The sequence below is a fragment of the Cystoisospora suis genome (assembly GCF_002600585.1).
Source record: "Cystoisospora suis strain Wien I chromosome Unknown contig_186, whole genome shotgun sequence".
NCBI classification, from domain to species: Eukaryota; Apicomplexa; class Conoidasida; order Eucoccidiorida; family Sarcocystidae; genus Cystoisospora; species Cystoisospora suis.
The window spans coordinates 191,492-218,582 of record NW_027152988.1 but is presented as its reverse complement, the minus strand read 5'-3'; the positions used below and the strand labels follow the sequence as shown (position 1 = coordinate 218,582).

Sequence of the window (27,091 nt, the reverse complement as noted above, 5' to 3'; positions counted from 1 at the left end):
GAATGTACAACAGTAGTTACAGCAAGCTGCGCCGCCCACGTGCAGTAAAGAGGACCAAAGCAGCTATTCCAAGCGCGCGGCTAGTTGTACAACGGCTGGTGCAGCGATACCAAACTGTTGGGTTTCTCGTGAAACCCCCCCGAGAGTGCGGGTCCGTGCCCCTGTCAGGGCGGTTCCCGCTTCCGTGGCACACCAGGCGTCTCCACTCGAACCGGCTACCATCAAAGCGCAGCGCTCGTTTCCTTTTTTCAAGAAGGCAGACCGGGCCCAAGAGAGCTCCTCAGAACTGGCTCCACGGCGCTTGAAACTAAACTCACAGCGTAGGAAGACGTCGTCCCAGAGCTCATCTTCGGGACTGCGATCGAGGGCGTTTTTTCGTGCAGCTCGGCGTGGGAGAGGGAGCTCGAAGCGTTAAGGCAGTGAGATGGCTCTTAGAAAGTGATTAGCGGGCGAGCTTCTCCGTAGCTGCGGGGAGTACCGGGACTGAACCCCAAGAGGGGACGCTGATCCAGGTGAGAGGAACACGACAAACAACTCCGGAGGAGGGAACACGCCAGTCCGCGAGATGAGGATGCGAGTGTTTGCGCCTCTAAGAACACAGGATGGGCAGTAGCCACTCTTTCAGCCATTGATCGGTCTCCTTCAGAGTGTGATCTGGCCGCTGAAACCAGTGGCTTCTAGCCAGACTAGCTGCTGTCTCTACCATGTTAATCCGGTAAGTCAGTGCACGGCGTCACGAGACCTTAACGCTTTCCCGCGCTTTTCACTGAACTTTGCCCAGTGTACTTGTTTACAACGAGCCAAGTCCGTGAGATTGTTCCTTGAGCAGAAACTTCACACTGACGCTCTGGTCCTGTTTCATGGTGGCTTCTGGCCCACACACAGATCCAGTGATACAGTTCTGGTGGCTGCCCCAGACTGCAGAGCGAACAGTACTCAGCCCAGAGCGTGAGCTCAGGAGTACTTCCCTGTTCTGAGATGCTATTCGTCACATCTCCGGACAAACTGCGTTTGTCCTTCTCTTGTACGCACGACGTAAATCCCGCCGTTCGTTGCCTCTTCCACTCCGTCAGCCCAGCGAAGAAGCTTTTCCGCAATGTCCTTTGGTTCCGTCCAAGTTTTGCTTCGCTGCTCTGCTGACACGTCGGGCATACTTGCGCGGTTTGCTGGTGTGTCCAGCATCTCGGGCAGGATGCCAACAACTCTGAAAGGACCTGCCCGCTCTCCTCGTTCCGCTGTGTCGCCTGCCGCTTTCGCTGAAGCGACAGCGGCTAATGAACGGACTAGGTGATGCACATAGGCCTTCGAACAGCCATATGCAATCATGGAAGGGGTCGGTGTCTTGCTGGAAACAGCGGCAGCACCCGTTAGAACAACTAGAGGTGAAGGCAGCTCTTTTTTCTCCTGCTGAGAGTTGAAGAGTGTAGCTGCTACATGGGCGCAGAGCATCGAAGGGTAGCAGTTCGCCCGGACCAAGTGCTGAGCTTCGCTCAGGAACTCGGCCGACTCAACAGGACTGCACGCAAACGCTCCGCTGCAGCAGATTATGGCATGCAGCAGAGGTCCCGTGGCTAGTAAGGGCTGCAAACGCACCGGAAAGAAAGGAAAGAAACCTCCAGCCAGCGATATCGTAACGGCTTTGTCATCCGCATCAGTCGTGCTTATGAAAGTGTATACGACAGTGGACAAAGAATACTCAAGTGTACCATGGTACTTTCCCGTGCACTTAGGCAGACCCTCTAACAGAAGCCTGTGCAGGTATACCGTTAGGGACAACGGCCAATTCACCAAATAGCGCTGCCTGCAGTTCTTGCGACCCCGTTGTGAATACTAGGGGTTGATGTGTCTGAAGCCGCTCGACTGTGTAGCCGAAAAAGCTGTCTGGGAAGCGGTTCTTCCCTAGCACTGCAGATAACAGATCGGTGCCCAAACCGCGTTGCATGAAAAATAGGGCGTACGGCTGTTGACGGGCTGGTGGTGCAGTGCACGAGCACCGAGGTGTAGTCTGTACCTGAAGTTGTTTGAGAATTTCATCACCCTGCTCACGAAGCGACAGCGTCGAAAGGCCTTTGACCTCGATAAACGCGTGAGAAGGCGAGGGTGTCACTGCTGCCCGACTGCAGCCTGGTAGGTCTTGTAGCCTCGACGTGTCCTTCCCTTTCCTGGACGAGCCCGACGTACTACAACCTATGACTCTCCAGTTAGCTCTGGCAAATGCGTCAGCTACGGCGCTTCCCAGGGCACCCGTGCTGCCGAAGAGGAGGACGCTCCGTCGTCCGAAGTCTTTCAGTGCCGCGGCCGCACACATCTTCAGACAGAACGGAAAGGCATTTACTACGGACAATCGATTGAATCAAAAATCAATCTCGCCAATATGTCCCCTGCCTGAGGCTGGATAGCGTGAGACCACTGGAAAGAGAACATCGTCTTGCTAAGCAAAAAATAGATACTATAGCCTCCCATGGGTTGCAGAGCACTGCCGCCGCCCCCTTGCCTCTCTCCTGTCCGATCGCATACAAAGTTGTTACTGAAACATGCAGGTCCTGTCATTGCATGCGCCTGTCTTCACTCTGTCGACTCATCGAACACGAAACTACAAGGGAGAGCTCAGCTTACTTACTTTCGTGTGCAGGGTAGACTTTTCTTTTGCATCTGTAGAGATGCACTCCGCTTTCTGTCTTCTTGTTCTAGCGCCGGAACTGGTACTGTGGTCCCGTCTTTCCTCTCCGGAAGCGAGGCTTCGAATTTCCTTCTGGACTGAGCGAGATGACTGCAGACCTAATGTCTCCCCGCCCACGTTAAGACGCATCACCTAGAAAGTTTGTAACGATTGTCTGTGATTTTCCTTCTGCTCGTCTTCCCCGGACACGGTCAGAGTGCTTTCCTTATCGAAGCCACGCTCCTCAGTGCAGACAGACGGACTTTTCCCGTCGTCGCCACCCCCGTTGTTCATCTTTGGTGGACCTTTATCGAAGCGTCCGAGAACTGTGCAGGAGTGAATGCTGTTCCGACGCTGTACCCTTTGCTTTTTGCCGTCGTCAGCCGTGCTTTCGGTCAATCATCCATTTTAACTTGAAACGAGTCGTCTGCTTGCCAACTAAGAAGAAAGCTATTCAGTTTTATCTCCGCAGGTCAACGGAATCCGCTGCTTTTCCTCATGATCTGAACCCCATTCTACCTCGTCTCGCAAACATGCTTTCTTCCAGCTGGTGAACCCAACTGCCGGCAAGACACTTCCCGAATGCACTGAGAATCAGCGAACGAAGAAAACGCGACCTCTTGAAAACGCTCTCCTTGGAGCCAAACCGCATTACTCGGGAGAACGTCGTTCTCTGGTTTTCATTTAACTCTGATGTACGTGAAGTGACGCAACTATGGCGCCTGCTCCGGTGGCAAGTGTAACGGCTTCCTCTGCTCCTGTAACGGAGAACAATCTCCCCGCGGGGATTTCGTATGCCGAGGCCATGGAGGGTGGTTCAAGACCTCTTCAGCATCCAGATAATCCTGTCGTCTTCTTCGATATTTCTATTGGAACGCATGAGGCCGGCCGCATCAAGCTGGAATTATTCAAGAACATAGCCCCAAAGTGCTCAGAAAACTTTCGACAGTTCTGTACAGGTGAGGCGGACGAACCCCACTTGCTTCTCGTGTACATACCCAGGCGCGCTCAAATGTATATACACTCGCTGCGTGAGGATCACCAGCCAGCCTGTCAGTGAGCCTTGTGAATCAATGCTCGGACTACATGTGAAGTGGGGTAGATGTCAACAAAGACACGCTCCCTCCGTGTGTTCGGATTCGCCTCATCGTCTTCTGCTTAGAGATCACAGCGAGTCCCAACGTAATGCCGCAGGTAGATAAGGGAAGAAAAGAGGACGGCACAGGGCAAAGTGAGACTGGCACGGGGCCTGTGAGTTGGAGTCTTCCTTTCTGGTCTCACCCACATAAGGGAAGTCGATTCAAGACTGTCGTGTCAGTCCCGAACATTGTGGGTTCCTGTCACACAGGTCGTGGCCTCGGCTTCGGCAGGGTTTCCAGTCTCCTTGGCTTTCTCTTATAAGCTAAGCATGTAGTGAGGACCCCACATTTCTCTTGCCGGTTTGCTCGCTAATACATGTGCATACGTACATACGTATATATGCATGCGTATCTCTACTGCCTATCTTCCTTCCTGTAGCTACTGATTCCTCGGTGGAGCAATCGCTGCTTCTCCCGGAGCAACACGGAGAGGAAATCACAGGATCGATATCCTCAGCAGGATATTGTGTCTGTTGCTTTAGACAGGTAGCTTCCTTCCGTATCATGAGTGTAGAGTGAAGGAGACTCACGTCGGGAGTCCTGCTTTTCGGCGTCTCTTTTGCCGCTCCTATCGGGCTACATGTGTCGTCGTGCCTGGATTCTGCTGTTGTGACAGGCGAGTATCGACAGAATCAGGTTCCTATAGGATACAAAGGCGTCAGTTTTCATCGTATCATCAAAGACTTCATGATTCAGGTACGACAGATGAAAAGAAATCTTCGCATCACGTACGCTAGCAATCTTCCCTCTGTCTATTGTAAATCGATGTTCTATTCGCGAAGTCATCACGTTTCTTGATCTATTTTGCTCCTGTATATACTGCTCCATTATCGGTCTTGTATTTCAACTGCATTCGATGTCATGAAAGAGCCAGCTCTTGTGATATGTTTTTTCCTGTCCCAAGCACATGTATCTTTGTCAAACTTTTCAAATCCACGTTCTGAAGACTTCTAGTGCGTAATCCTTTCTGGTCTCCACTGTCTCGATACGAATTTTCTACTTCTTCAATGTGTGCGTTTCGCGTACGTCTCCCCGAGTCTACATACACGGTGCAGAGAAATACCAAAGGATATGCATAGATATAGACAGAGAGGTTTGCTTAGGTCTTCAGTTTCCATTGTTCTGTACATTCACTTGGTGTAACAAAGACTCGAAGGTGAAGAAAGCAAAAGATAGACTTATGGGTTCTTCTGTTGCCTTCCTATTTTTCGTGTCGTGTAGGGAGGAGACTTTGTGAAAGGCGATGGAACAGGCTGCATGTCAATCTATGGCAGCTCGTTTCCTGATGAGGCTTTCATTCTTCCTCATTTCCGCAGCGGACTTCTTTCAATGGCAAATAGCGGGCCTAATACAAATGGTTGTCAATTCTTTATCACATGCAGTAAATGCGATTGGTTGAATAAAAAACACGTAGTCTTTGGCCAGGTCCTTGGGAAGGATTCTATGCAGGTCGTCAGAAAGATCGAGCATGTGACGGTCGATGGCAACAATCGACCCAGAGTGCCTGTCACTGTTACCCAGTGTGGAGAGCTGTAAGGGAAGAGGACTTCTCCGAAGAGAAGGAGATAGTTGTCTCTTTTCTTTCTTGAGACATATGTATCCCTCGCTCTGGCTGTACCCTATACAGCAGAGATGTTACCCGATATAGCAGAGCGGGAAGATGTCAATGATTTCGGTGACGTTCTCGATTTCTATTTCCTCGTATCGCGAAGGGGAGGGCGGAGAAGAGGGACACGATCTCGTAATTGATTTGCTTTTTTATGTGATCTACACACCTGTATAGATCTTTTCTTCTGGTGTTGTTTCCCTTGGGTTTTTTGTTCGGCCTTCAACCTGCATCTCATTCTTTTTCTCTGCAACTAGTTAAAAATCTAGAGTGAGGTGTCGTATGGTGTACTTGTCACCTGGCGGAAACCAAGAGCGAAGAGAGATCAGACGGGTGTACTGTGTAAGTATTGTTGAAGGAAGCTCTAGGCAGGGGGGTCTTTCTTGGAGGAGACGATATTGCTTGTCTTACTTTGGAGAGAAAACAAGACTCAAAGGCTACAATTAAACTCACTTTTTGTCTCTTTTTTTCTGTCGCCTGATTCATTCCGTACCAAGGATATTCTGCCTCACCGGCGAAGTTCTTGCTGAGTTGAACGCCATGATGTCGATACAGCCTTCACCGAACATGGATCACCTCTGTCACTTGCCAACTGAAAGGACTGGTCTTACTGCACAGATGAGGCGTCTTTGTTTGTGCTTGGTACACGAAGAGGGGCACATTTTGGTCTGCCGCGGAGTAAGGTGATTTTTGAGCGAGCCCAGTGTACTGTGGCTACTGACAGGCACGGTACCGCACCTCTCTGAAGTAGCTGAAAGTCACTTCGGCGAACCGTTTAGTCGAAAAAGACCAGGCATACTTCTGAGGAGCCTTATTTCCCAGGAATTGTCTTTGAAACAGTCGGGGAACATCGATATCTTTTGGCAGCCCAGCCCGGGCTTGATCCCAGTCTTTGTCGAGTGGTGTTGTCGCAGGCAGACAGAATAGACCGTAGCGATACAGGCAGAGAGATGTATCGGTCTCTTTAAAATGGGTGTGGGGCTGCGTCACGGCCGCGGTTCGCGCTGGGACCATCCTTCCATGAGCGCTAACTGGGCACACACCGAGAGCGCGTCCTCGACACACGGGTGTGACGCTTGAGTAACCCGAAGTAGCCCAAAGGCTGTCTTTACACATTCACAATCGTCCTCGTGCATACCGGCCGCCCTGTGAGCGTTTCATTCCTTTGACGCCACAATTTTCTCTCAAGATCTAGCGACCCTAGTCAGAAAGCGTCGACATAAATAATCTTGAGAGAATAACGTGGCATTTCCTGGAAAGACCAGAAGAGCTCCAGAGCGGAATCGTCACACTGAACCTCGTATGTACGCGCGTGCGCGCGCACACACACACACACGCTTGCACACTCATTCCAGCAGGAACATACATTCCGTCAGTGGCCAAGAAAGAGAACGTTCGCACCTTTTTGCACGGCCGTTATTCTGTAGGACTACAGCTTATCATCGATCATGCGGCGAAGCAAGGCCTTGCCCCAAGGCGTTCCTAGTCTTTGGTGTAGTACTTTCAGAGTGTTTTTTGCCTCTTCAGACGATCTATCGAGACTCGTGCTGGCCATCAACTGTTAACCTGTCCCCACAAGGATCCTCGTTACTTCCGGAGGTCATCGTAGGGTGCGCGACGACGAATAGATGTTCACAGGCCAGCTTATGAAATTTGGTGCACACATGTACAAGTGTATGTGCAAAAATATTCGGGCTGAGGGGGCGGAGCGCAGCCAACACTTCACCTAGGATGTTTGCTTGTTTCAGTTCTTTTTTTCCCTCATGCTTTGAGTCCCTTTCCTGTACCCTGGAATCCTCTCTCTGTTTGCGGACTCGCAGGCAGGTCACGGGTGAACAAAAGAGACGCTAGTCATCTGGCACGACGGAAAGAGAAGAGACAGAGAGAGGATACAAATAAGGCGACACGGTGAGTATCGCTACAAGCGGCACGAGCTCTCCACATTCCCGCCCTTGTAGCAATTTTGTTACTTTGTCTACTTCGGCGCCGCAAGACCACTACAGGAAGAGAAGGGATCAGCCGCGTTCTCGTCGTCGCCCTCTTCTCCCCACAGCAGTTCATTCCACTCGGACTCAGGAAGGATTCCCGGTGTCAGCTGATCTTTCGTGAATGATGCCGTGTCTGTATCATCTCCCAAGTCTTTGAGGAAATCCTGCATCGCCTCAAGACCCGATCCAAGGTTCGGGATTGGTTCACAGTTCCGCGGGGTTTTCTTGGGTTTAGCACTCCTGAGAAGCCGGGGTGGAATGACTGTGGGAGTCTGCTGAAGGACAAGATGCTTCAGCGGAACAAAGCAGTGTACGTACAGCTGGTAGTGTCGGTAGAATGTCTCGACAACGTGATTCATGACGGTTTGCAGTGTACGTACAGTAAAGACCTTGATAGACAGGGGTGGGCGTTGAATGGCGTACTTCAGAAGAAGATTTCTAAACGCTTTGAATGATTCCGCTGCGCTCATCTCAGCCGTCATAGAATCTTCTAAAGTCTTTTTCAAAATACCCAGAAACGTCGAAGTTGCTTCGGGAGAAAACTCCTCTTCCTTGCACAGAAAGAGCGCGTTCAAAAAGAGGTCACATACTATCGCATGCTGCAGTTGTCTTCTGCTGTCCTCAGAAGAACAAGACTCCCTCTCTGCGGAGGTCGTCGTGGGAAGGCCTTCGCCGTCGTGGGCTGAACCCACCGCACCTGGCCTGTCCGCAGTCGTACTATTGGCGCTACTTGCTCGACTGCTCTTAGACCCAGTCCTTAGAATCCCTGGGCGATTTCCAGCCGCACTTGTATTTGACACTCGCCGATTTTGGTGAAGAGACGGAACTGTCGGGTCAGCTGACTCGGGACCTATGACTAAAGCTCTTTTTTCCGCTGGAGAAGACGGCCGCGGCAAGCCAACTTGTGTTTTGGGGTTGCCTTCGGACAGTTGTTGTTTCCCGTTTCCTTCCCCTTTTGTCTGAGAACGGGACAACGAGTCTGCTGCTTTGTCTGAGATGCCTTCAACGCATGAGTCTTTTTTCACGACTGTAGCTCCACCAGCCGGGTTGAGAGCGTCTGTCGGGCACCCGCTATGGTCCACGGCGGCTGCCACTGCAGGAGAGAGAGAGGAAGGAGAACAGGATGGAGGAGAAGGGCCACTGGTTGAAGGCGTTGATGGAGGGGGCATGGATAGTGCCCTTAGCCGTTCAAGAAGAGCTGGAATTTTCAGCTTTTCTGAGATAACAGTGTGCAGTGCAGCTTCAGGACTCGGAATCGTCTCCTGGAGTTGGAGGGGGCCAGCCGCGGTTCCCTCGAATGCAGGAAACTTTCCCTTACGGAAGAAAGGAGAATCGAGAGCGGCCAAGAGGGCGTGTGTCTCCTCCTCCGAAACCGAATAAAAAGTCAAGAACAGAGGATCAGCAAGCGATGAGCGGGCGCTCCCATTGCTTGAGCCGTTATCGGGGCCGTTCGCGTGATTGTCTGAAGAGAGCGTGGACGATCCGCCTGCTGCCGCGACAGCCGAGAGGCCGGAGACGTGCATCATTACTGATTGAGCTGCCGTGTACAGAACTCAGAAAGAGAGGTTTACCAGTACACTGAAGAGCGAGGAATAGATACCTGCGCCAACACCCACAACTAAGGGCAGCTCTGTCTTTTCACGTGGCCTCACTAACCAGGAAAGTTTTGCACACGCCCACACCGGTTCCTCCGACACCGTCAGTTTATGCTCCTTAGGGCAAACGGACTCAGTCTCACGATACCTGCTATGCATTTCCGACAGTTGAGAAGAGCTACAGCGGAATTGGCTGGAAGCACATCGGCTAAAGGTAACAAACGGGCACGAAAAGCAGAGCCCCGTGTTATGTGTCCTTAGGAGAGAGACCGCGCCCAACTCGGCAGACTCGTTGCCCACTCGCCTTCAGTCCACGGTGGTGGCCCTAGCTCTTGTAGAGGGAAAACCAAGCCAGGAATATTCTCAGTGGACTGCCGGAGACGTGAATCCACGTGCTTGTCCATCTGAACTAAGTTTTCTTGAGATCGCGTGGTATTAAGACCACGCGTTTACTGCGGGTTAGTGTTTGCTCATATTCAAACTACCTTCAGTCGTTTGCTATCAGCTTGCGAGGTTGACCGAAGGCGTGTTGACGTATCACGCACAAACTACTGCACGCCACAGAATTCACCCTTCCCCTGTGCCCACCGCGCTCCGATCCAATCGCCTCTGTCGCAGTGTCAGTGTCTATCGCAGCCAGACCGCTCTGCCTTCCATTTTACCACCTTTCTCTTTCTATGGTCCGAACGCTGTCGAGGTCGAGAAAAGAGGCGATGCCACATGAGAAAAGTAGCTCGCAAGACACTTGCACGGGCACCTAGCAAAGCCCGTTCGGCCCTGCCGACGTCGCTGCCTGGTGGCTAAAAAGCACTTGCGACCTAGTGTGAAAAGAGCTCCTGTTGTCAGCCTGTGTGCGGGTCGTCGACCGAGCACATCCTGCAAAGCTGCTTGCTTCTCCGTTACGGCAGGAGGCGTTCTGCAGCGTGTGCAGCCAACTACCGAGCACCCGCCCTCTACCGTCGTTTGCATGCGATGAAACTTAACCAAATAACTCATGGTGTCTCTCACGTCTACGGCTATAAAATACAGGGTGTTTTCACACAATACTGCTCGAGGAAAGTGTGTGTCTCTTCTTCTTTGAGAACAAGACCTTCGTTGTGGCCAGAGCTCCAGCTTTGATGAGCTAACTGTCTCTCACGTCTCATACATCCAACATATGCATGCGCCGACTCTTTCCTCCCCTTGAGCCTGCCGGCGAGATTCTTATCTTCGTCCTGGTTTCTCTGCCGAATAGCATCTCACTTTTCAGGCTTTCTGGAATGTAGCAGTAGACCTGGGTTTACGCGACTGTAGTGTATTCGAGGGCGCTTATCCTGGGTTTCCTTGTCTCTCCCGTGCGGCTGGTTCTTTTTTCTGTCGGGCGGGCTTTCCTTCGCCTTCTTTTCTCATCGTACTTGTCAACTAGATATGAAGGCACTACGTCGTCATTGTGAGACACCGCACGCCTCCACTTCCATTCAGGTGACAGGTGAGGGCAATGGGTCTTTACGCGATTCATGAGAGCACACCGGGATGTGGACATGCCCCTTCAGGATGGTGAGGTTAGAGTACACGCTCCGGTTGATTCGATGCAACATGCCGTACGACAGGCAGGAAAGGAGAGAGACTTCTCTCTTCTCTTCATCCTGGGAGCCGCAGCCGCGAAGGCTGTCTACAACTCGAGAGAAGGGATCAGGGCAAGATGGAAGAGACGGCAGCTCGGGCAGTCACCAAACAAGGGGAGAACACAGAGGAGACAAAGGACGGACTCCCCATGGAGGTGTGTCAGCGGGCAGGCCGCAGGGCTGGGAGAAAAGTTACAATAGAGGAGAGAAAGGACAGGCGTTCGTCGTATTGTTCTCAGATCTCTGGAACCTATTTGTATTCTTCTCTGTGCATGCGACCCCGTTCGACTCCCTCGCTTTTACGTGAACTCGTTCTGCACCAGCTTAGTAGGGAACAGATAGAAGGGGCTTGTTCGTCTTTCCGCTCTTGTCCCTCGACTTTCTCCTCATTCTCACGGCCCGACTCTGCTGCGGTTGGAGACATTCTCTATTCTCGCATGCTTGAGAGAGCTTGGACTTCTCTGCTTCTCCCGTCATTGAGACATCGCCATTCTTCTCGTGAAGATGTCGAGACAAAGAGCGAGACAGTTCCAGGGATAGGACCTCTCCATTCGTCGTCTTCTTTGTCCTTGTGGGTGTATGAATGGAGTCAGCACTTGCGCGTGTGCGGCCAAGAGGAAGAAGGTGCCGCTCTTCTTCTCCTAACTGACGTTTTCCGTCATAGGAAATCGTTTCCTACTCGGACTTCCTTTTCGCTCCGGCCTTCTTTCCGTTCTTCTCGGTCGAGAGGCCTTGTGAAGAATTGTATAAGCTGCACACATTTAAATGATAACAGGGAAGCCGGGACAACCTCTTCATGTCTCCTTCTGAAGGAACATGAAAGAATTTTGCTTCTTCTCCTTCTTCTTTCAAGACCCGTTTCTAGCACGGCACTCCAGACAAAAGAAGGAGTCTCTAGAAGCAATTGTTTTCTGCCCTACGGGCCGACAGTCGAAGGAAGCAGGGCGTCGGAAGTCTCGAGACAAGTCTTACATGCGGCTTTTCTGTCTACGCCCCAGTTAGACCAGAGGGCTTTGCGTGGAACTCTCCGGCGCCCTCTTGGCTCCTATGAAGAAGATGAGAAGAGAGAAGAAGCACTTTGTTGGGGAGGCAATGCTGGAGGAATTCGAGTGTCCCAGAGGGCTTGGGGTGTACATACACCTGAGACGCAGGAGCAAATCCATTCAGCCGCAAAACGCTTGGGACTGCACCTGAGGGAGAATGATGGTGACACGTTTAAGGAGACAAGAAGGGATGGTGGAGTGGAAGCTACAGGGATCTCACCGGAGACGGCTGAAATGCAAGAAAGAACTTTTCAGCTCCCGGGGGAACAATCAAGTGAAACAGCGTCCGACGAAGACGTAGCATCGACAGAGGAGGATCCCGCCCAGGAAGAAGGAGATGCCAGCAGGGATAACACAAGCGCATTTGCTTGTTTTCGTGACTGGCGTTCTACTCCTCCTCTTTCTTCCGCTTCCCCCACGTATCTTTCTGCTTCGAAAAGGGGTTCTTCTTTCTCACTACGTAGTCGCTCCTCGTCTTCCACACCGTCCCTTCTCCCTCAAGGTAGTCCGGTGTGTTCAGCGTTTGCCTGCCCCCGTTCGGTGGCATCACTTTTTCAAAGCTCGATCTCACCTTCCGAAAGCTGCAGGTTTCCCTTGTCAAACAGAATTCCACCTGTTCCTCCGGTTGAAACAGATACATCTTCTTCATACCTTCGTCCCTCTGGTGTACATACACCGGGGACACATACGTCTCCTCCCTCATCTAGTACTTCTTTCTTCAGGTCCGATTGTCTAGCTGCGCTTCAAGCGCGAATGAACTCTTCCCATCCCTCGTCCTACGATCCTACGTCAGCAGACACTTCAAGGTGTCCGTTCCTTCTGTCAACTTCTCCATCTAGTCCCCCAGTCCCCCTAGGACGTGGCGACACCTCTTCTCGTCCCTCCTATTCTACCCTTGGAGTTTCCGTCTCCTCTGTTGGTTCACCACTTCCTCTGAATCCTGAAAAAGATCGCTTCGCTGTTTCGATGAATGGCTTAGTGAAGAACCAGAGAAGTCTTATCTTATCATCTCATGCATTCTCTCAGTCTTCTTGTCGTCCTTCTTATCCCCCTCCCGTACACAATGACTTCTTTCCGGAAGCCTCTCGTAGTCGTCACTTCACCAATCGATCAAAAGCGCTCACCGATGAGAAAAGAGGACTTTCGGACAACCCCCCGGATCGTATATCTGAGAGTCACCTACAAGGAAGCAGTAAAGAACCTTCTTTCTCCTGGTCTCTTCTACGGCCGAGAGATCGTCACAACTCACCGCGTAGAACATCCTCGTCTTCAATGAGAGTCGATGAAGAAACACCTAGTTTCTTTGGAGGACATGTTTTCCAAAATAGACATAGTTTATTCATGGATCCATCTCTCCAAGGGGAATTGTCTTCACAAGGCATGCACAACAAGACAGTTTTCTCAGACTTCCAGGGGGATACCGGTGAGGGGGGCCAAACTAAGAGAGAGGATGGGAAAGAAGAAACGACCGATCGGAAGGCTCCTTCGGTTGACGCTAGAGGAGAGGCCTTGGGAGATCAAGGCAGCTTCACACTTTCAAAGGAGAGCCGTCATTCTCATTCTTCTTTCACTTTATCTCCAGTTGGTGAAGATATTCGTGCATCTACCCCAAGAGGAGGATACTTTCGTGGAGAGCATGAGCCAAGGAAAGTTCCCGTCGACATAGTTGCGGTTCGAGCGGGGATGAATGGTCACCACCTCGAGAATCACTCGAATTCGCTCCAAGAAACTTCGTCTATCCCAGCAAGTCTTTCAAGTGTACGCACCACTCACCCCTTAGATATTCTAGAATCCGAAGTGGCTGCGGCAGACATAGCATTTTCAACGGAGAAGGGACGGAGAAGTTGTCAAAACAGCTTCTTAGCATGTAACAAGATACTTACATCTACGTATGCTTCATGGGATTGCCGTCTTCTTCATCCCCGAGTGAAGACCATTCTTTCCTCAGTAGAAAGTCAAATCAACTACGGTGGGATGGCCATAGGAGAAAGAGGAGGGAAAGGACTAGAGAACCACATGAGACTAAGGTGGATGGGGCACGAGGCAATGAGGTGTATGGACACCCGGACACAGGGCGCAGTAGCATCCTTCTTAAGTGTCGCATGTGGAACGATGACAATCGGGGGACTGATCAACAGGTAGGCCAAAGGGCACTATATCTATCGCGGGTGTGAGGACACCGGAGGCCAAACATCGCCTGACTGCGAGCTCTTTTCGAGCACATCTCTGTAGTCTTGGTTCTTTCACTTTCTCATGTCTTCCATCTAGACGAGTCTCGTTCACAGTCACGGTCAGGACAGGGGGTGTGCGAAGCTAGGGGTTATCTAGATGGTTGAAGGGGAGATTCTTACTTGGTGTGCGTGCATTCTTTGAGAGTTCCCCGGTGTCATTTGAATGATATCTTGAGGTTTCTACTGGATTGTACATCTTGCCTTTTCCTATGCGATGAATATCGTAGTCTATTTCATCAATGACAGCAGCCTAATCAGACAGACGCAGTGGTCTGAGCACCCGTCTCCCTGAGTTACGTTACATCATCGCAGAATCTGTTTCTACAGAGTTCCAGCATGAGAATACATTTGAGTAGTCTGACATTATGGCTTTGCTGAACGTTTGTATACGGCCAGTTCGTAAGTCAGTAGAACACGCAGCAGAGCAAGTCTGCACGTCCAGACACTTCAAACCCCTCAAGTAGTGGCTAGCTAGCTCACAAGTTGTCAGCTCTTTTGAAGATATCTCGCGACGGTTTCTGCCTGTAAGATGATCCAGTTCTTCAAAGAGCTTCTTCCAGACCCCCTGTATGAGACTATGACTGATGTGCAAAGGTACGGCTACTGCGGCACACTAGCAACGAAAGAAACACAAGTCCGTACTGGGCGAGCTTTCAGCTTTGTGGTGTACTTTTTATAGGTTCCCCTTGATGCATTCACAAGGAACTCACAGCAGAGGGAATCCGCCATCTTCTTCTCTTCTTCCTCTCCCCTCTATCATAGTTTCTCGCACCGCTGAAGATCTCCGTTTAACCCCTTCTCGCCCTTCTTTTCCTCCTTCACTTTCTCTCTCCGCGGTTCTTACGACTCCACCCGCACCTCTGATACCTTTGCCGAAGAACATTTCGAGTAAGCAAGTCCGACAATCGTCCGCTGTCTTTGGTCCTACGGGAGTCCACTCATCGGGTGACCCGTCTTCATTCCCTGAGCAAAGATCTCCTTCTTCACTTGGTTTCCAGAAGTCTCTCCCCTTCTGGCTTCAGGAATGTATTCTAGCTCTGCAAGGATTTGAGAATACTCTATTTCGAGCCCGTCACTGCTGTATCTGTAAAGCATTCACTAGCCATGTGTATAGGAATGATTCGGTGAAGGGCTCATCTTCAGTTGAAGGTCGAAAGGTCTTAGGAAAGCAATACTTCATGAACTCAGCATTTACATGCTGGCTGATGGAGGGTGGGATCAGTAAGACAAGAGAGAAAATGACAATCGACCTCACATCGATCTTTGTACCTCCTGCGGTAGATCTCTTTGCTTCAGAGGAGAAGGGATCATTGTCATGGATAGAAGATGGAGAAGAAGCAGAAGAAAAGGAACGAACCGTTCCTTCTCTCTACATCCATTGCCCGTCATCAGCAGGTCAACGACCCAGTTTCATCTGCTGTAGTGACTTGGAGTATTGCTCTCCGAATAGAGAAGAGAGAGTCTTTACTCGGCAGAACGAAAGGAGACGATCACCACCACTCAGTTCTCGGGGTAGCTTCTCTAAGGGGAGTAAAACAGAGAGAAGATCCGTATTCGCGTCAAGTGGACACGGAAGGAGGAAGAGTAGGACAAAGCTAGATCAGGAAAAGAACGGTGCTCAAGAAAGAGAGTTTCGCGGGGAAGAAGATAATGAAGCTAACTCAATAGGGGAGGGGGATGACGCTGAGGAAGCGGGCAGGTTTCATACACAGCATACAAGGAGAGATCCATGGGAGCCCGTCATGACAGAGGTCGCCATGTAAGTCTTCTCTTCTTGGAAGAATGCAGTTGGATTGCACGTGGGGATGTTGACTGTAGGATTTGAACCTGCAGTAGTAGCAGTAGGTTGGCTAGAGAAAGTTAGATATGAGGGCGTTCTCTCTTGGGACTGGTATACAGACTTCACGCTGAGAGGGAGGGAGGGAGACGTACTTACTTTGCGTCAAGTGTCCATGGTGTTAACTCTCTGTAGTTCTTTTCTTTGCATGCAGCGGTATACATTGGCTTTCTACTTTGTGGTTTAGAAACGACTTCGTCACTTTTACCGGCCACATACCCGAGGGAATTTTCTTCTCTACAGTGGATCTCGTTTTTGTTCTGGAGTATCCAAACAAAGAATGTGGAGATCATCCAGAGTTCGTTTCTGTTCACCTTAGTGCTTACATGGAGGAGGAGGAGGAAGAAAGGAAAGAGAGAGAGTAGAGGGTACGGAAGAACTTCGAGGTACATGCAAATCTCATAGGGAAGCTCATGGATGTAAAGAGGCTCACGGTGGAACTGCTGCTTCCTACAGATGACAAGTATCAGACAGGCGTGGACTCCGCTACATCGGGCTCACTGCCGCTGGCTTTGTGCTGAGGTTGGAGCTCGTTCTCCTCATAGGTACTTTAGTTCTGTCGGGAGTAGAAGAAATCGGTCTTTTCATGAAAACTCTTCGTCGTCTTCCACAACAGAGTAGAGGTTACAGTATTAGGCCCTTTGGTACACTCAGGGTGCTGAGTAGATAGAAGAAGACAGTGCATTCCCTGAAGTGAGTTACATATAAGAGTCGTTTCCCTGCTCGAGAGTCCCACACCTATGAACTGAGACAAGCGACTTCAAGGAGATCTCACTTAAATACGAAATGCCCACGCACTCTTGTTACTTCTCTTCACTATCGCTGGATTTGATCGTCGATGGAACTCTCTGTTTACCTAATATCCGTCTCGGTTTTCTTCATATGGAGCTCTATCTAGGATGGACTAAATCTCGATTTTTCTGTTTTCTTTCTTCTTTACAGTGTTGCGAGTCTTCTTCGTCGCCTTCGAGCTTTTGTTGCTTTCTTTCGTCCTTTAGCCTTTTCGGAAACGAAGAACTTCGCCAGATGTCCATTTTCCGTCTGGTCTCATGAACGAAGAGGCACGTCTAACTTAACTTTCTCTTCTTTTCCTCTAGGTCTTACTATGCAGACCTTCGTCTCTGGATTAGACTCCATTCTGAATGCATTTGATACCTTTCTGCTGTCTGGTGAGGTGTATATACACCTTGGCATAACCGATGCCTCTCTCGGTTACTCCTTCTCTCCTCTCTCTCTTCTTCCTGCACTCCAAGCATGGAAAAGCCGTTTAGTCTTCTTATGCCGTGTATGCCGTCTAGATTTCGAGATCAGTCGTTCGTGTCCTCTTCCTTCGTGTTTCTCTCATCGGTCTACCACCCCCCTGACTGCCTCTCCCGTGTGGAACTACCACGAACATCTCACCCATGCAAGACAAGAGAGAGAAAGATTGAACTCTGAAGGAAGGTGTGAGACGAATGAGAGACAGGATTTTTCAACGAGGTGGTGGAGTTTCCCTAGAGGATCGGCTCTTTTAGGATGGCTCTTCGATCATACAGCTGCCTTACAAGCTGAAGCTCCTTATACTAGATCTCCCCCTGACTTTTTACCTCTTGAAGCTCTCATGTTTCCCGAGTTTCCTCTCAGTTCGATACCTCGCTCAGTAGATTTCAGATCGCCACTGTCTCTATGTGGAGAAGAGAGACATAGATGCTGGTCAATATCTTCTGAATTACTTCGACAAGCTATGACGCCTTTGCTTCACTTCCTTCATATGTGGAGTTTCTGTGCGACATTGCATGATCCTGGTGGAGAGTTTGTCATTCCACATACGGGTAGGTGTATGTACACCGATGCTGCTAGCGGCAGCGTACTCCTAACGGAGGGAATCTTACGGCCCGGCGTATATGCTTCTCCAATGTTCTATCCCGATCACCGCACTAGTGCGACAATGTTTTCTCCGTCTACTGTAAGGGATGTTGTAGCGAGCAATAGAGTATCTGGCCGATCAATGAAGGGTGACTTGACAGGTGTGGAAGAGAGCAGAGAAGGAGCCCTGTTGAGATTCTTTCCCTCTGCGACTTTGGCAAGAAAGCCTTGCGTCTCTTCTTCTGAAGGCCGAGATGATGCATCTGAGCTAGCCGCAGCGGTTGGGGGTGCAGCGAAGATCAAATTTGTTTTTCCTCCGTTTCTTCAATCGCTCCAGCAGGAAATTCATAAGACTGGTTTACTTCTTTATATTCTTCTCCTCGCTTCACCTGAGGCCTTTGTGGCAGCTAGCCTTGCTACTACAGGGGGGCTACTGTCACAGGGTGGGCGTACATTCACCTCACAAAGAGAAAGCAGTCAAATAGTAGCGCCTATGGATGAGTCAAGAAAAGGAAACTCAAGTTTCAATGATGGAGAGAAGCTTTCCATGCCTGCTTTTGCTGCTCCGAGTGTCTCTGTTGAAGACTTTTGGAAGTCGTTTGACTCCCCGTTTTCTAGATTGAAAAGAAGCGATCAATCGATGTTGCTCGATGGACGCCCTAGCGTTGATCGCCCTTTGAGTCCTTCTCCACCTGTTTTTTCCCCTCAAATTTTCGATTCTCCTCTTGATACTTCAAGACATTCCAGTACGCAGCCGCCGGGACAGAGGGGAAATTCAATGAATGCAAGCTCTTCGCCTAGCAGGAAAGAGAGCCCTCCTGTGTATACTCTCTCTGTGCGACATGTGTCTGACTGTATGTCCAACAGCAGGCATGATGGGAATATGCATGGAGATTGTTTGAGAAGGCTTGAGAGAGAGGGGAGAAGAAGCGACTGTGAGAGAAGAGAAGGACAAGAAGAAGCGAAGCAATCTAGACATCGAGTATTCGCTTCTTTGTCTCAAGGGAGCAATTCTCATTTCTTAATTTCTTTTTCTCTTGACTATACCATTCTCCGTCATCTTGAAAGTACCTATAGTGTAATTGAAGCAGAAGCCATGAGTCGTGTGCAGTATTATCTTGCAAGAGAAGAAGCATCGTATCTCTTACTTCAGCAAGCGAAACAAGAGGAGACAAAGCAACTACGTGAGCTTGTAAGACATCGAGTGCGTTTACATCAGCAGCACCAACTTCTTCAACTTCAGCGCGCTCGTGTCTGTCGATATCTTTCACTCGCTGCCACAGCTGCTCTTGCTGATCCTGAGTCAATAAATAGTCCGGAACAACTTCTCCGAGAAATCAATCGTCAAAAGAGACTTGGACAACGCGCCCTCTTAGATACACAACTGATGGAGAAAAACAAAGATAGGGCCGTGGTGGCTGCGTCGTCTCAACAAGAAGAAAAGAAGATTGGGGGGCGAATGGTGGCATCACCATCACTTCCGGGAAGTCGTGATTCTCTTCATCTTTCTCCCTCTGAACGTCATCATCGAGAAGAATATGAAGAGACAAAGAGTTTCCTAGAAAGCCAATTAAGGCTTCAGCGTTTAGAACTTGAACAACTTGATTTGCAACTCCAGGAGATTCGTGAGCTGCAGAGACAGCAACAGCTTCGAGAACAATCTTTAAGAGATGCTTCACATCAAGGGTCTCCTTTCTATACCAAAGGAGGGAAGGCATCACGTTCACTGAGACTACATCGACCTTCATCGTCAAAGCTTCAAGAGATGCGATTGAACAAAGGGCTTGACGTTGCTCAAGCAGCTGTCGATACAGTGACTAAGGCAATGGAACAAGCAGAAATAGCTGCAACCATGGTGAAGAATCGACTAGAAAAAAACTTCTCTTCACCTCAAGATGAGAAAAGGAGACGAGAAGAAGGATTAATTCGATCTGAGTTGACACCCACTAGGTGTAGTTTCGAGGGTGGGGTGAAGATACTTCAGCCACCCGGAGGTAATGCTACGATTGGAGAGATTCTTTCCCAAGGTGCACAAGAAAACCAACGAAAGAATCCTGAGAGTCAGATGTCTCACAATCTGGATGGAGATGTGATACAGCCACTGCAAGATCGTAGTCATCTTCAATTAACTGCGAGGTGCGCAGAGAAGGGTATAATTTTTGAGGAGACACCTGGAGACACCCAAGCTCTGCGTGAGGGACAGACGTCTTCAGGGACGAGACCACAAGAAAAAGGAGACCCAAAGGAGGGACAGACAGAGAATTCAGGAGACACCGAGATTCATCGGGTAGCATCGACGTTAGCGGTGGGTGATGAAAGAAGGGGGGGTGGTGCTCTTGACAAGACTGATGAGGAGAAGAAGATAGAGAGAGTTGTTACTATGAGGACAGCGAAAGACGATGGCACCCTCGTTGTATCACTCCAAAAGGTTCCCAGGATGCCGGAGAATCAAGCAGATTCCTTGTCCTCACCAACTACACAAGACAAAGCATCTACGGTCAATGAAGGAGGTAAGCCGGATCCACAGGAAAGGAAGTCTATTATCCTTTCATTTGCACGTGACGTACCTCTCACGGTAGGACTAAGTTCCAGAGTACGTGTCTCTCTCCTCATGAAATCGGATGCCTTCTCTCCAGTCAAGCGCATTTCCGATGAAGGGGTTTCGCTTTGTCTTTTCTTCTGATGTAGGAGCAAACAGTGTTTCTGAAGAGAATAGGGAGATTACAAAAGACGAGAAGAAGCTGATGCTGAAGATGAATCTGGATGACAAGGACGGACATACCTATGATGTAGGGGCCGGTGAGGGACACACGCCTACGACGGCTCCCTCGGTCAGTCCACGTAGTGCGTATAGCACCGAGGAGGCGGCATATACTCGGCGGTTTCCTGTTCATGATGATTTGGAGAGAGATGAGAAAAAGAAGGAAGAAGCCACTTCTATCTTGAATGGGGAAGAAGGTGTTTATCTCTTTCAACAGAGAAAAAGTAGACCTCACTCCGAGAAGTCTCAAAGTCTACTGAGTCGGAGTGTCTGGACATGTATTGGAGCAGCTATTAAAGCCCAACAGGAAGTCGCAAACGTAGCGTTAACAGTTGTTTTAGCAGAGCAGGGCTTCGATTTACTTGGATGTCTTGAAATCGCGAGACAAGTAAGACTCCCCTCTGAAACACGGTAGAAAAGCAGCTATTACAATCGAAGTGATAAGAACAGATACACTACAAGCAAAAGTAGGACTGAGGTGGGGGTCTAGACTTGGCTGATTGACTTAAGTGAAGAGAGGAAATAGTGAAGAGATTTTTCATTGATGATATGATTAGCTCCCAGTTCTACCAGGCAAGTAAAGACAGGTCGTTTTCCGTGTTACCAAACAGAGAAGGAAAGCTTTATCCCTCTTGCCGAGTGAGTACAAGACAATGCCGGGCTTCTAGGTGAAGTGAGAGAGGAAGGGAGGGGGGGGACGTAGAGTGAGAAAGAGTCGAACATAGTGCGATCATGCTATGAAGGAAGAGTAGCAATGAGTAGACGTGTGGTGTCCTCCTATAAAAATATAAACACGATCATGTGTGTGGGGTATACACGCTAATGCATGCTAGGTGATGCTGTACGTGTGTGCGTCTGACCTTATCACTGAAAAAACAACTCTTCACATACAGACCATATGTATATATGCGTTTTCTTTGTAGATGCTGAAGATACACGCCCTCACTGGGGCACAGAGGATGAGCGATGTCTCGGTAAAGCGCCGTCATGGGATGTCCCTCGTTATGTATTAGATGTCATAGAAGAGATCATCTTGTGTGGTTTGCTTTTCCGGTGTGATACGACAACTACTTTTTCAGTCTCATCTCTTTCCTCTCTGTTCTCCCTCTGTTTTTCTTCTCCCATCTCACTCACTCAGATTGTTCTCTTTGGCGCATCAGATGTGATGGGACAGTTTGCAGTCGACTTAGTCCATGAACTGAAGAAGAAAGATGCGAAGGAAAAGCAAATTTCTCGACTTCGCGCCAGCAGCAGAGGCAACCATAGGGCTTTTCCGACTGAAGAATCTAGGATGATCGAGTCCTCGGGAGAGAGAGATATCGTTGACGGGGAAGATGACGAAGACGAAGAACACATGCAGTGCCACTGGAATGAAAAGGTGAATGCACTTCTCGCGACTGCACAGTCCTCTATACTTGTGGGAAGAAGAGATATCAGCGGGAGGGATGTTGTCTCATCTCAGTTTGAAAGGCGGGAGTTCGAGGGAGAGGAAAGAAGAGAAAGAAGATCGTTGCGTGGGACAGCCTGTAAAGCAGTAGGGGTTCAGATATCTGTCCGAATTCGTGATCGAAACGAGGGATGTACAGGGGCGACAGTATCCCAGGGGTGTTACAAGAGAGAAGAAAAGAAAGTTCGGAGTGTCGGTAATAAAGGCGTGGAAGAATTGCTAGGTGACATTGAAGTTGTCCCGAGCGTTCCTTTCCCTTCAACTCTCTTCTTTGATCCAGTAAGTCGTACAAGTACTAAAATCTCAGAGACAGACAAACACAAAATACCTCTTTTCGAAAAGACTGAAAGCGTGGTGGCTGTAACAACCAACAGATCGTCCCGAAAGGGGACAAGGGTATCTCGCAGCAATATAAGGCAGGAAGTCTCACAGAGAGAGGTGACCTAGTAGTGAAACAACAAATAGAAATGCGTGATCAAGTCTCTCTATGCATTCATTCCCGTGTGAAGAAGAATAAGAAACCGAGAACAGAGTGTATGGGATGCCAAAGAAAAAAACTCGTGTACATCATCTCCACTGTTACATTCGCTTGTAAATGTTCGCATGAACTCCGGTCCATTAGTCTCAATCAGAGAAAGGGACTGCTGCTCAAAGCTTGGCTTCCAATGCCTCTCCAGTGGTGCGTCCATACCTAGGAGCCCAAACACCTTTGCGAATGAGGTGATCGTCGTGTGTTCACCGGGTCTTAACAATGCGATCCAAACTGCACCTCATTCAATCTTCTCTGTTCTCCTGTCTTGGGTCGACTGCAAGAGGTATGATTGTATCTACACTGATAATGAGCATCTCCAGAATACCTGTAAGACATGAAGATAGTGATAACGAACCACTGACCCAGGCAGAAAAGGAGTGTGAAGCCGAGAGATTGTTCGCGAACTTTTGAGTAGATCTCAGCGAAGGAGTTCCATACCAGCATCGGGTGAAACCCTGTTATCTACGATTCCATCTCTCAATTCTCTCCATGTTACCTTTCCTCCGTCACATGCATGGACTACAGAAGGGGAGTTCTACTCGAGAGGACAAGGCTGTTTGTGAGGGTTTCTCATGAGGAGACGAAAACTGCTGTTTGATGACGCCTGTGTTCTCTGCTATGTTTTGCTATTGTTGTTGCTCCGTAGGAGGCAAGGTGTCACTACACTAGAATTTTCCAGTTTCTCTGCTTGTTGTCTTTCTCTTTACACTCCATTCATCAAGTATGGCACGGTTTGAAACGTCTTCAAAAGTCGGATGTTAGACTTCAACCGACCCTTCGCTCTTCGCCTCTTCCTCCCTTCAGTCATATCAGTAGAGACTTCCTACTTCCCGGAGGTGTCTACACACATATGTGGAGGCTATGTATTCGCATGAAGTTTGTTGTAGGCGCCCTCCATGCCTATGCTATTACAGACGCTCTTCAGTCTGAATGGACAGATCTGAGTGTGTACATACAGCAGTCGATACAAGCAGCTGTTGCCTCTGCAAATCGGTTTGCTGCAAAGACTTCTCCTCTACGAGAGTCATCCAGCTCGAGGAAACAGAAGAATGGACATCGGTTGGGTTCGGTTCTTTCGGGTGAATCCGCATGCACACAACGCCAAGGTGATGTTAATTCCTCCTCTTCCACATTTCATTTCAAGAACACATCACCACGTTCGTGTGCCACGCGAGATCCGGGGACGTCAGCACAGTCTCGCAAGCGTCGGCCGGACGACTCGGAGAGTCGCAGGGAAAACCTAGGGGGACTAGAAATTTTGAGCAGAGATCCAGAGTATCCCTCGGGGACGCAGGGTAAACGTAGTTGTGAATCCCGTCGCTTTGACGACAGTCCGCGGGGGTTAGACAGCTGCTGCTCTGTCTACGAACTCATCGCTAGGCATCGCCGAACGTTAGCGTCCATTTACACCAGGTAACGCACAAGTTTCTCCCGAGCGCTAAAGGGAAAGAAAGCATCTCTGTGCTACGTGGTAGTGCATACCCCGAAAAGATATGTACTGTGGCAAGATTGCATGCCCGCCCAAAGCAAACGCAAGCCATTCAGTTAGCGGGCTGGCAATGCAAGGGAAGACTCCTAGCGGAGCCGAAAAGCATGGCCTAGAGAGGGCGTAACCCATACAACCATGAGCAGGGCTCGGTAATGGTGTGGCTGTACCACTGGGAAGGAGAATAAATGAAAGAACCACGGACCCGTGATAGCAATTCGTTACACGGCTGAGCCCCCGATGCACAAGAGGGGTTTCACCTCGGAAGGGCAAAGACCGGTTTGCGGCATGAAAAGAATCAGCAGTCGTTCCTGCAGTTTGCCGACTGTCGTTGCTTGGCTGGCACCCGTGGAGAGTCAATAGGGATTGCCCCCCTCCCCCCCCGTGTCAACACAAACCGTAAGGGGGGAGACTGCAGAGTCTCCCTCGACAGAGCTCCGAGTGAGAGTGTGTGCCTTGCCCTCCCCATTGCTACGCTTGAGGCAAACACCGACTGATGTATGCGTTAGTCCTCGCAACAGAAGATGTATCTGCATGACGTCATTCTAGTGGGTGCTGTGTGGTGGCGGAAAGGAAGGGGTTCGTTATGTGCTAACTGGTGCGTACATCGCATTCGTGTCACAACACCAGCGCCAAACCCCGCTCATTCTCCGAGGGGACCTACAGCAGCATCCTGGATGGAGAGGATGGTGCGACTGCAGTCGTCGTCTCGACGCTGGTTGGAAAAGCTGCAAGTATACAAGTGCGTGGCGATTGTCTGCTCTTGCTTAGAGCCCTATTGCATTGTGCTGAGATCTTCGAATCTATGAAATCGCTGACCGAACTGCATGTGCGTGCTTTGTTCCCAGGTGTCTCTTGTCTCCCCGACTGGCACCCCTTCACAGGCATGTGATGGATATCTTCCGTGCGTCGTGGTCTCTCCACACTCTCAAGGATCATCTTGACGAAGACGAACGCCAGCTGAGATGTCTTCTCCGAGACCAGGTAAATCTTCTCCGAGAAATCTCGCACCAGCGTCAAGCTATGCTGGCAACAAAACAGCAGAATACTATGGGAAGCACCGTTGTCCGAGCTTCGTTCCAAAATTTGCAGTTGCCTTTAGACAAGAATGAAAACGCAAATTTGACCGGAGACAACCGAAGCGGGGGAGAGGGAAACACTGACTCCACCCCGGAAGAGCAAGAGCTTTCCGCCGTGAGACGGGGGGTCGAACGAGCGGCTGCGGCTGCGGGGGTCAAGGCTGCCCAGCAACTATTGCAGATTGAGAAGAACTTCGAAGGCGCATGCGAAGCTCTCATGTCGGCACTCCAGAAGCTTGAGCCACTGCAGCTTCTTGATGCTCTCACACTCAGACTTGATTTCAATCAGTTCTACTCGAGAAGGGCCGCGGGACTCCTGCATACAGAATCAGGCATTTTTGGTGCAACACCGAGGGGCAGTGGGCTCCGGGCCGTCGGTATGAGGCGCGGGGTGTAGCGTCAGACAGGCTCTGCTTTTGCCTTCGAAGAAAGCGGGATGAAACGGCTCAGTCACAGCCCCAGAGTTGCTCCAGTCGAGCGCAGAATCATCGGGGGGTCGTGCGGTTGTGTACTCATCTCTGGCGGTCCACGAGCATGACTTGTTTGTGGTGTGAACGAGCCGATATGGCGCAGCTTCTGAGAGGGGCCGTCTGTTTACCTTTCAGGGCAGAGTCCATTTGTCAGGCGGTTTTGCGCATACACCTTGACGGGTGCTCCGAGAGCCACACAGACAACTGGTATCGGGGGAGCCGCTATTCAAGTCACGGCCGAGGGATACACCGTGGCGTTCACGTCCAGAACGAAGGGAAAGATAGACAAGTGTGGAGGGCACCAGAGCAACGGGCAACCGACAGGAGATATGACTACAGTCGAGGAGTGAACTGTACGGAGAACCTGCTGTTGGTGCAGTACATTCTAACTGCAAAAGGGACATGGTGGGGCTAAGCACGACAGCCAGTTACGAGGCAGGACTGGGAACACTGCTTACAGGACGCTCACAAGCACGCTGCCTGTCCCGGCAGACTAACAGATGGGTTACTAAGGTCAGAAGATGACCTTTCAGTGCGCAGCCCACACGGGACTTGCAGCCGTTGCTTAGGCGGGAACGGACTCCAAGCTCCGGTCAGCCACTTCAGCGTGTCCGTGGCTGCAAAACTTTGGCCAGCTTGTTGGAGGCAACTCCGTCTGCAATATTCTTCTCTTGATTATTGAACCGTTCTAGAGTTGGTACTTCATGACCTAACACTCATTCAATCTCAGAATGGTTCAAGTGGCTTCATCTGTGCAAACCCAGACCAAGCGGAGCCAAGCGAGAAAAAAGACGCCCTCGCCGCCGCGTTTGTCGCCCTGACCTCTAGTTTCACCTCCGGAGCCTTCAGTTGCACGGGTCGAAGATAGTGTGTTGAGATTTCTGTTTGAATGAAGTGTCCAGTCTGCTAACATTGTCCCGACAAAGAACAGATTCACGGCATCTGTAAACATATCTTCACACACGATTTCCCTCTCTTTTCCCTGTCAGTGGTAGCACAGGATACCAGTGGTCCCGTTTAGCATAAGGTGTAGCTAGTTACAGTTTTGCATCTGTGACCCCTCATAAAGAGCGGTCCAATGAACAGTCGATGAAAGCGCGGCGCTCTAGAAGACCTTCACGGGCAGCAGGCCCATTCAGCTTTTGATATCGCTGTCACCTGCCTGTGCACGGCGGTTCTCAAGCGTGGGTTAGCTGCTTCCGGAACTCCGGTGTCTGCCCGTCAGAAAGCCCAGACCGTGCAAACCCTGCATGATGGCTACTTGCTACGGAGACACCCCCCACGATCCGGACACGCCAAGCACCGGCTGACTCCACTTCACACAGGCTTTTCCGGGGTTTCCGGTGTACCGCCGGAGAAATCAGTCCCAAGTGTACGGCCTGGAACCTCGTCTCCTGCGACAGGGGCATCCGCCGCGTTATCCCATTCTGGCAGGTCCTCATCGGGCTTCTCTGAAAGTAAGTGTTGGCCCCGCAGGTGGGCAAGAGTCGGTGATGTCAAGGTGCGATACACTGAGATCGGGGCAGTACTCTCAGGGGCACCAGGTCCAAGCTGGCTCCCACCAAAACCTGCAACAGAAGAGAACCGCAATCTGGGACACATTTCTCAGCGTTCTCCACTGCTGCCAAGACAGTTGAGGCCTCGGCGCGGAACAGGCGCAGTTACCGACCTCACCGGTTCGAAAAGGGTATTCTCTAGAGTCCTTGTTCGTGCTCTGCTCTAACCGGTTCCTGACCTCGGGGGCCTCAGTATCCCCTCTTCAAGTGTCA

At 50.3% G+C, this 27,091-nt stretch overlaps 3 protein-coding genes across 3 annotated transcripts; 2 read left to right on the top strand and 1 right to left on the bottom strand.

Annotated features, from left to right (window-relative positions):
• Positions 1–857: 857 nt before the first annotated feature.
• CSUI_000488 (dihydropteridine reductase) lies at positions 858–2,433 on the bottom strand. The gene is made up of 2 exons (XM_068060722.1): positions 2,012–2,433; positions 858–1,581 (listed from the first exon to the last, which is right to left on the bottom strand). Exons 1-2 carry the CDS (start codon positions 2,306–2,308, stop codon positions 982–984), a joined length of 897 nt encoding a protein of 298 aa, XP_067927314.1. The 5' UTR covers positions 2,309–2,433; the 3' UTR covers positions 858–981.
• Positions 2,434–2,630: 197 nt separating this feature from the next.
• CSUI_000487 (u-snrnp-associated cyclophilin family protein) lies at positions 2,631–8,494 on the top strand. The gene is made up of 4 exons (XM_068060721.1): positions 2,631–3,618; positions 4,415–4,494; positions 5,020–6,082; positions 7,225–8,494. Exons 1-3 carry the CDS (start codon positions 3,375–3,377, stop codon positions 5,332–5,334), a joined length of 639 nt encoding a protein of 212 aa, XP_067927313.1. The 5' UTR covers positions 2,631–3,374; the 3' UTR covers positions 5,335–6,082; positions 7,225–8,494.
• Positions 8,495–10,308: 1,814 nt separating this feature from the next.
• CSUI_000486 (spc97 spc98 family) lies at positions 10,309–26,088 on the top strand. Its single transcript, XM_068060720.1, has 7 exons — positions 10,309–13,772; positions 14,545–15,624; positions 16,645–20,057; positions 20,236–20,696; positions 21,447–22,034; positions 22,934–23,700; positions 24,622–26,088. The coding sequence occupies exons 1-7, from the start codon at positions 10,669–10,671 to the stop codon at positions 25,247–25,249; spliced, it is 10,041 nt and encodes a 3,346-aa protein (XP_067927312.1). The 5' UTR covers positions 10,309–10,668; the 3' UTR covers positions 25,250–26,088.
• The last annotated feature ends 1,003 nt before the right edge of the window (positions 26,089–27,091 follow it).